Source organism: Oncorhynchus clarkii, unplaced genomic scaffold (assembly GCF_045791955.1).
Source record: "Oncorhynchus clarkii lewisi isolate Uvic-CL-2024 unplaced genomic scaffold, UVic_Ocla_1.0 unplaced_contig_5436_pilon_pilon, whole genome shotgun sequence".
NCBI lineage: Eukaryota > Metazoa > Chordata > Actinopteri > Salmoniformes > Salmonidae > Oncorhynchus > Oncorhynchus clarkii.
In genome coordinates, this window is record NW_027260957.1 from 405,001 (window position 1) to 413,319 (window position 8,319).

General features: G+C 41.1%; 2 protein-coding genes across 2 annotated transcripts in view; one reads left to right on the forward strand and one right to left on the reverse strand.

The window, feature by feature from the left end:
* Positions 1-1,440, reverse strand: part of LOC139402673 (coiled-coil domain-containing protein 81-like) — a 19,420-nt gene extending 17,980 nt beyond the window's left edge. Inside the window, exons 1-2 of the mRNA XM_071146569.1 lie at positions 1,362-1,440; positions 1,083-1,144 (exon numbers count right to left, since the gene is read on the reverse strand). Of these exons, the coding sequence (XP_071002670.1) occupies positions 1,083-1,144; positions 1,362-1,440 (141 nt within the window). The remainder of the gene's footprint in view (positions 1-1,082; positions 1,145-1,361) is intronic.
* Positions 1,441-2,428: 988 nt separating this feature from the next.
* LOC139402658 (sperm microtubule associated protein 1-like) lies at positions 2,429-5,793 on the forward strand. The gene is made up of 2 exons (XM_071146545.1): positions 2,429-2,756; positions 5,636-5,793. Exons 1-2 carry the CDS (start codon positions 2,429-2,431, stop codon positions 5,791-5,793), a joined length of 486 nt encoding a protein of 161 aa, XP_071002646.1.
* Positions 5,794-8,319: the final 2,526 nt, after the last annotated feature.

An 8,319-nucleotide genomic window follows, 5' to 3' on the forward strand; every position in this document is an offset into this window, starting at 1 on the left:
CCAGTCCTCTTCTGGCTGTACTGGGTAGAGAGGAACCAGGCTCTGAGGGGTGGCCAGTCCTCTTCTGGCTGTACTGGGTAGAGAGGAACCAGGCTCTGAAGGGTGGCCAGTACTCTTCTGGCTGTGCCGGAATGGAGATTATAAGAGTACATGGCCATTAAGGCCAGATCGTTTCACACTGACGCCAGCATTTGATGTCGGGCCTTGTTGTGACTTGATAGCCTGTATTATGCATCTATTTCATGTTCACTGTATGTACTGTTCCACAAGTAAATGAGTCAATTTATGACGAGGTTGAGTAGTGGTTGACATTGTAGCCAGGGGTGTAAAGTACTTAAGTAAAAATACTTTAAAATACAACTTAAGTTGTTTTTTGGGGGTTGCTGTACTTTACTTTTCTATTTATATTTTTTGACAACTTTTACTTTTAGTCCACTGCATTCTCAAAGAAAATAATGTACTTTTTTACTCCATACATTTTCCCTCCCGACACCCAAAAGTACTCGTTACATTTCGAATGCTCACCAGGACAGAAAAAATTGTACAATTCACACGGACTCACTAAACACAAATGCTTCGTTTGTAAATTAAATCTGAGTTTTGGAGTTCGCCCGTCTGGCCGTGAAAAAAAACAACAACAACAAGATAATGGTGGCATCTGGTTTGCTTTATATAAGGATAATGATTTATGCTTTTACTTTTGAAACTTGTTTATTTTTGCCATTAAATTTACTTTGATACTTAAGTTTATTTAAAAGCAAATACTTTTAGACTTTTACTGGGTGACTATCACTATTACTTGAGTCATTTTCTATTAAGGTATCTTTACTTTTACTCAAGTATGACAATTGGGTACTTTTTCCACTACTGATTGTAGCCTACACGCGGTGATGATTAATGCCTGATGACATTTTGTTTGATTTTGCTCTTCATCAAATAGCATTTTAGAGTTTTAAAATGGTGTAGAAATGGAATAAATGAACTTCAACCTCCTAAAAACCTCCTCCTTTGCTAAACCCTCGGTTCAGCTGAACTGACTGACAACTGACTATGGCAATATCGACTTTCTGAAGTGCTCTTACCTTTTGCAAGGTCATCTGTCGCTCCACGAAAGATGACACGTTCGACCAAATGCTGTCAACGTCTGAAATAAAGGAGAACATTTTCAGAACAATTTTCAGAAAATAAAAATTGCTCGTATAGCTAAATGCTTAAAAAAAATGACATGCACACCTTGATTCTAAATTGTGCAAAGTTTGCAAACAAATGGTATAGCCTATGTGTTTTTACGATGCGGCAAGGTGGGCTAGATCTTTTCAACTGTACAATATAATAGACTAGAAAGTGTGTCCTGTCCTGACCGTTTTCTGAGAGCTGAGAGAGGGTTGGAAAGGACTTCCTCTCCGCCTCCGACACCACGGACAGCAAGTCGGTCATCATGACAATTAGAGCAAAATCTCTTTCAAAAAATAATAAAAGAAACCCAGAGTTGTTTCAGCTCAATCTACGGACTTCCAGATTCGGCTCAATTCACCGATTTCCAAATTCTCCCCCGCCTTCCAGATTCTCCCCCGCCGATAGCCCATTACAGTGCGTCTCCTCGGGTGATAAATCTCGATGGGAAATGCACCCGGGCGCGCAACTCCAACGCTGACCTTGTTGCTACGAGCGACGTCACAATAGCCACTTGCACCCCCCGTAGCGACAGGCGCTGGGGCCAAAGTTTATAAACTCCGTTTATTTTAACTTTAGCATGTCTTCTAAAAGCAAATAGGCCTGTATAATGACTTTAAGGATCCCTTCCGAGTTGAATCCAGATAGCTCATGTCATGAAAATTGTCTCTGTATTTCTGAGACCGATTTAACCAAAAATGGTAGATGAGCAATTGTGCATTGGCATCCCTCTTGTGAAGCAATTTTCCCAGCTATATCTGCTGAAACGTAATAAAGACTTAAATGTGCGTCATTCAGCAGGCTTTTGAAGTAAAGTGTAAACGAGCACATTGGCAGGTGCACAACTGACCGGGGAGTGAGGGTTGATTTTACGTGCTTTTGCTGTGATTGTTCATGTGAGTGTTTTTGGCTATTCAAGTCTCTCCGTACATTTTTGGAATTGGGGTCATAAGTATAATAACACACACTGCTGTGTAATGTGTAACTAACTCTGTGTTGTTTTATGTGTCGAATTGCTAGGCTTTATCTTGGCCAGGTCACAGTTGTAAATGAGAACTTGTTCTCAACTAGCCTACCTGGTTATATAAAGGTGAAATAAAAAAAACTGCACAGTTAGGCCCGAATTTGACCCGCTTTTTAAATGATTCAATTTTAGTAGCCAAGTCTAATTTTAAAAGGCTTTGTGCCTAATTTGTATATATTGAATGTGGACTGATTTTATATATTTTGTCATTTCAGAGTTGCATTGCCTAAAATGAATCACTCTGGGCCTGAGAAGCGCGAGCAGAAGTTCGTGCTCGACTGCATCGCTGTCAGTTCGGTTGCGCTCGGGTATGAACACATGCGCCCCCGGCTCTGGTCGGTGCTCCCCGGGTACGACGCACGCAATGACCCCCACGCTGCGCGCTACACGACCACCCCATCGGTGCAGAGGGTCCCACAGAAGACCACCCCGTCGGTGCGGAGGGTCCCACAGAAGACCACCCCGTCGGTGCGGAGGATCCCGCAGAAGACCGAGAACAAGGAACTGAAGAGCGCCGCTGCCCAAAAGTCCCTAGACCTGAGGAACACTTCCGGAGCAGGTAGGCTGTTCTATTATATTCTAGGATATTCTATTCTATTATATAGGCTGTTCTATTATATTCTAGGATATTCTATTCTATTATATAGGCTGTTCTATTCTATTCCAGGATATTCTATTCTATTATATAGGCTGTTCTATTCTATTCCAGGATATTCTATTCTATTATATAGGCTGTTCTATTATATTCGAGGATATTCTATTCTATTATATAGGCTGTTCTATTCTATTCCAATATATTCTATTCTATTATATAGGCTGTTCTATTATATTCGAGGATATTCTATTATATTATATAGGCTGTTCTATTCTATTCCAGGATATTCTATTCTATTATATAGGCTGTTCTATTCTATTCTAGGATATTATATTCTATTATATAGGCCGTTCTATTATATTCTAGGATATTCTATTTTATTATATAGGCTGTTCTATTCTATTCTAGGATATTATATTCTATTATATAGGCCGTTCTATTATATTCTAGGATATTCTATTTTATTATATAGGCTGTTCTATTCTATTCTAGGATATTCTATTATATTATATAGGCTGTTCTATTCTATTCTAGGATATTATATTCTATTATATAGGCTGTTCTATTCTATTTTTTATTTATTTATTTGCATTAAACGGGATTCATAATATGTCCTGTTTGACATCAAATTAGGTCCACAGAATCAGAGAAATAAGTTTACATTTACATTGTATAATTTGGTCATTTAGCTGACTCTTATCCACAGCTACTTTTTTACAGGTGGTGGCTTTTCTGGCCACCAGGTGGAAATAATCAAAGCATGCCATTGCTTTGACCTATCGAATTAAGGGTGGGGGAGATAGGCCTATAGGCTATGTGAAGTGACAAACAGTTTGGAGGAGACTGAAGAATAGGCTACAGTTCTATTCTGAAGAAACTATTCTATACCCTGCTGACATGCTCTTCTATTCTATTCAATAAATCAAGCTACTTTTATTTAGCAGTAGGTCTACATGTGATTCATCATATATACAGGTTTTACATCAGTAGGCCTACATGGGATTCATCATCTATACAGGTTTTACATCAGTAGGCCTACATGGGATTCATAATCAATACAGGTTTTACATCAGTAGGTCTACATGGGATTGATCAACTATACAGCTTTTACATCAGTAGGTCTACATGGAATTCATAATCAATACAGGTTTTACATCAGTAGGTCTACATGGGATTCATCATCTATACAGGTTTTACATCAGTAGGTCTACATGGGATTCATAATCAATACAGGTTTTACATCAGTAGGCCTACACAGGATTCATCATCTATACAGGTTTTACATCAGTAGGTCTACATGGGATTGATCATCTATACAGGTTTTTACATCAGTAGGCCTACATGGGATTCATCAACTATACAGCTTTTACATCAGTAGGCCTACATGGGATTCATAATCAATACAGGTTTTACATCAGTAGGCCTACATGGGATTCATAATCAATACAGGTTTTACATCAGTAGGCCTACATGGGATTCATAATCAATACAGGTTTTACATCAGTAGGTCTACATGGGATTCATAATCAATACAGGTTTTACATCAGTAGGCCTACACAGGATTCATCATCTATACAGGTTTTACATCAGTAGGTCTACATGGGATTCATAATCTATACAGGTTTTACATCAGTAGGCCTACATGGGATTCATAATCAATACAGGTTTTACATCAGTAGGCCTACATGGGATTCATAATCAATACAGGTTTTACATCAGTAGGTCTACATGGGATTCATAATCAATACAGGTTTTACATCAGTAGGCCTACACAGGATTCATAATCAATACAGGTTTTACATCAGTAGGTCTACATGGGATTCATAATCTATACAGGTTTTACATCAGTAGGCCTACATGGGATTGATCATCTATACAGGTTTTTACATCAGTAGGCCTACATGGGATTCATCAACTATACAGCTTTTACATCAGTAGGCCTACATGGGATTCATAATCAATACAGGTGTTACATCAGTAGATCTACATGGGATTCATAATCAATACAGGTTTTACATCAGTAGACCTACATGGGATTCATCAACTATACAGCTTTTACATCAGTAGGCCTACATGGGATTCATAATCAATACAGGTTTTACATCAGTAGGCCTACATGGGATTCATAATCAATACAGGTTTTACATCAGTAGGCCTACATGGGATTCATAATCAATACAGGTTTTACATCAGTAGGCCTACATGGGATTCATAATCAATACAGGTTTTACATCAGTAGGCCTACATGGGATTCATAATCAATACAGGTTTTTACATCAGTAGGCCTACATGGGATTCATAATCAATACAGGTGTTACATCAGTAGATCTACATGGGATTCATAATCTATACAGGTTTTACATCAGTAGGCCTACATGGGATTCATCATCTATACAGGTTTTACATCAGTAGGGCTACATGGGATTCATCATCTATACAGGTTTTACATCAGTAGGCCTACATGGGATTCATCGACTATACAGCTTTTACATCAGTAGGCCTACATGGGATTCATCATCTATACAAGTTTTACATCAGTAGGCCTACATGGGATTCATAATCTATACAGATTTTACATCAGTAGGCCTACATGGGATTCATAATCAATACAGGTTTTACATCAGTAGGCCTACATGGAATTCATAATCAATACAGGTTTTACATCAGTAGGCCTACATGGGATTCATCATCTATACAGGTTTTACATCAGTAGGTCTACATGGGATTCATAATCTATACAGGTTTTACATCAGTAGGCCTACATGGGATTCATAATCTATACAGGGTTACATTATCATCATCATTGCTCAGAGTCACTGGTATCTTGTCTCTGCACCGGACAGGTCACTCCCGAGAGCAGGTGAGCAACCACAGTGGTCTCATGTCGGACATCAAGCCGCTGATAGGCTACAACGGGCGGTTTGGGTTCCGGCGCAACACGCCCAACCTCCGGCGGAACCCGTCCAGCTTCGGAGAGGTGACCACGTTCCAACTCCATTGAGTCCAACGACTCGAAAAGGTATCATCGTCATTATGAAGTTCCAATGAGCAACAATAAATGCGTCCAGAGAATGTCACCCTATAACTTGATGAGTCATTATTTATGCCTGTTTATCTCTGCTTAACGCTGGGGTGATAATATAACAATAGTATTATTCTGTTCACAGACTGCTATAGCCTACTGTCACAGACTGCTATAGCCTACTGTCACAGACTGCTATAGCCTACTGTCACAGACTGCTATAGCCTACTGTCACAGACTGCTATAGCCTACTGTCACAGACTGCTATAGCCTACTGTCACAGACTGCTATAGCCTACTGTCACAGACTGCTATAGCCTACTGTCACAGACTGCTATAGCCTACTGTCACAGACTGCTATAGCCTACTGTCACAGACTGCCATAGCCTACTGTCACAGACTGCTATAGCCTACTGTCACAGACTGCCATAGCCTACTGTCACAGACTGCCATAGCCTACTGTCACAGACTGCCATAGCCTACTGTCACAGACTGCTATAGCCTACTGTCACAGACTGCCATAGCCTACTGTCACAGAGCTATAGCCTACTGTCACAGACTGCTATAGCCTACTGTCACAGACTGCTATAGCCTACTGTCACAGACTGCTATAGCCTACTGTCACAGACTGCTATAGCCTACTGTCACAGACTGCTATAGCCTACTGTCACAGACTGCTATAGCCTACTGTCACAGACTGCTATAGCCTACTGTCTACTGTCACAGACTGCTATAGCCTACTGTCACAGACTGCTATAGCCTACTGTCACAGACTGCTATAGCCTACTGTCACTATAGCCTAGACTGCCATAGCCTACTGTCACAGACTGCCATAGCCTACTGTCACAGACTGCCAAAGCCTACTGTCACAGACTGCCATAGCCTACTGTCACAGACTGCCATAGCCTACTGTCACAGACTGCTATAGCCTACTGTCACAGACTGCTATAGCCTACTGTCACAGACTGCTATAGCCTACTGTCACAGACTGCTATAGCCTACTGTCACAGACTGCTATAGCCTACTGTCACAGACTGCTATAGCCTACTGTCACAGACTGCTATAGCCTACTGTCACAGACTGCTATAGCCTACTGTCACAGACTGCTATAGCCTACTGTCACAGACTGCTATAGCCTACTGTCACAGACTGCTATAGCCTACTGTCACAGACAATGGATTTCAGGTAGCATCATTGATGTACACTATATATACAAAAGTATGTGGACGCCCCTTACAATGTAGTGGATTTGGCTATTTCAGCCACACCCGTTGCTGACAGATGTATAAAATCGAGCACACCGCCATGCAATCTCCATAGACAAACATTGGCAGTAGAATGGCCTTACTGAAGTGCTCAGTGACTTTCAACGTGGCACCGTCATAGGATGCCACCTTTCCAACAAGTCAGTTTGTCAAATTTCTATCCTGCTAGAGCTGCCCTGGTCAACTGTTGTTGTTATTGTGAAGTGGAAACGTCTAGGAGCAACAACAGCTACGCCGGGAAGTGGTAGGCCACACAAGCTCACAGAACGGGATCGCCGAGCGCTGAAGCACGTAAAGATCGTCTGTCCTCGGTTACAACACTCACTACTGAGTTCCAAACTGCATCTGGAAGCAACATCAGCACAATAACTGTTCGTTGGGAGCTTCATGAAATGAGTTTCCATGGTCAAGCAGCCGCACACAAGCCTAAGATCACCATGCGCAATGCCAAGTGTCGGCTGGAGTGGTGTAAAGTTCGCCGCCATTGGACTGGAGCAATGGAAACACGTTCTCTGGACTGATGAATCTGGCAGTCCGACGGACAAATCTGGGTTTGGCTGTAAAGTTTAGTGGGAGAGGAATAATGGATGTGCTTCCATCTTTGTGGCAACAGTTTGGGGAAGGCCCTTTCCTGTTTCAGCATGACAATGCCCCCATGCACAAAGCGAGGTCCATACATAGTTTTTTCGGGATCGGTGTGGAAGAACTTGACTGGCCTGCACAGAGCCCTGACCTTAACCCCATTGACCACTTTTGAGATTAGTTGGAATGCCGACTGTGAGCCAGTCCTAATCACCCAACACCAGTGGCCGTCCTCAGTAATGCTCTTGTGACTGAATGGAAGCAAGTCCCCGCAGCAGTGTTCCAACATCTAGTGGAAAGCCTTCCCATTAGAGTGGAGGCAGTTATAGCAGCAAAGGGGGAACCAACTCCATATTAATGCCCATGATTATGGAATGAGCAGGTGTCCACATACTTTTGGTAATATATTGTATTAGTTTACTATCACTAACCAGGTTTCCATCCAAACTTTTTATGAGAATTAAGTAGACTACACTAAAAAAATTACAGACGTGATGGAAACTTTTTTTTGTAAACTTTCCAAATGTCCACAAAAACAAATGCTAGACAAGGTGGGATCTTTTCTTGTCAGTAAAATTAATTATGCGAGAAACGTTATGGAAACACTTTTATGAGCCAATATTGATATAATAACCATCACATTAAAGTAAATGGTGTCA

Excerpts from the sequence above, each read along its gene's own strand:
- LOC139402658 (XM_071146545.1), top strand. The coding sequence starts at position 2,429 with ATGAATCACTCTGGGCCTGAGAAGCGCGAGCAGAAGTTCGTGCTCGAC. Across the intron at positions 2,757-5,635 it reads GAGGAACACTTCCGGAGCAG|GTCACTCCCGAGAGCAGGTG; the intron begins GTAGGCTGTTCT and ends TGCACCGGACAG.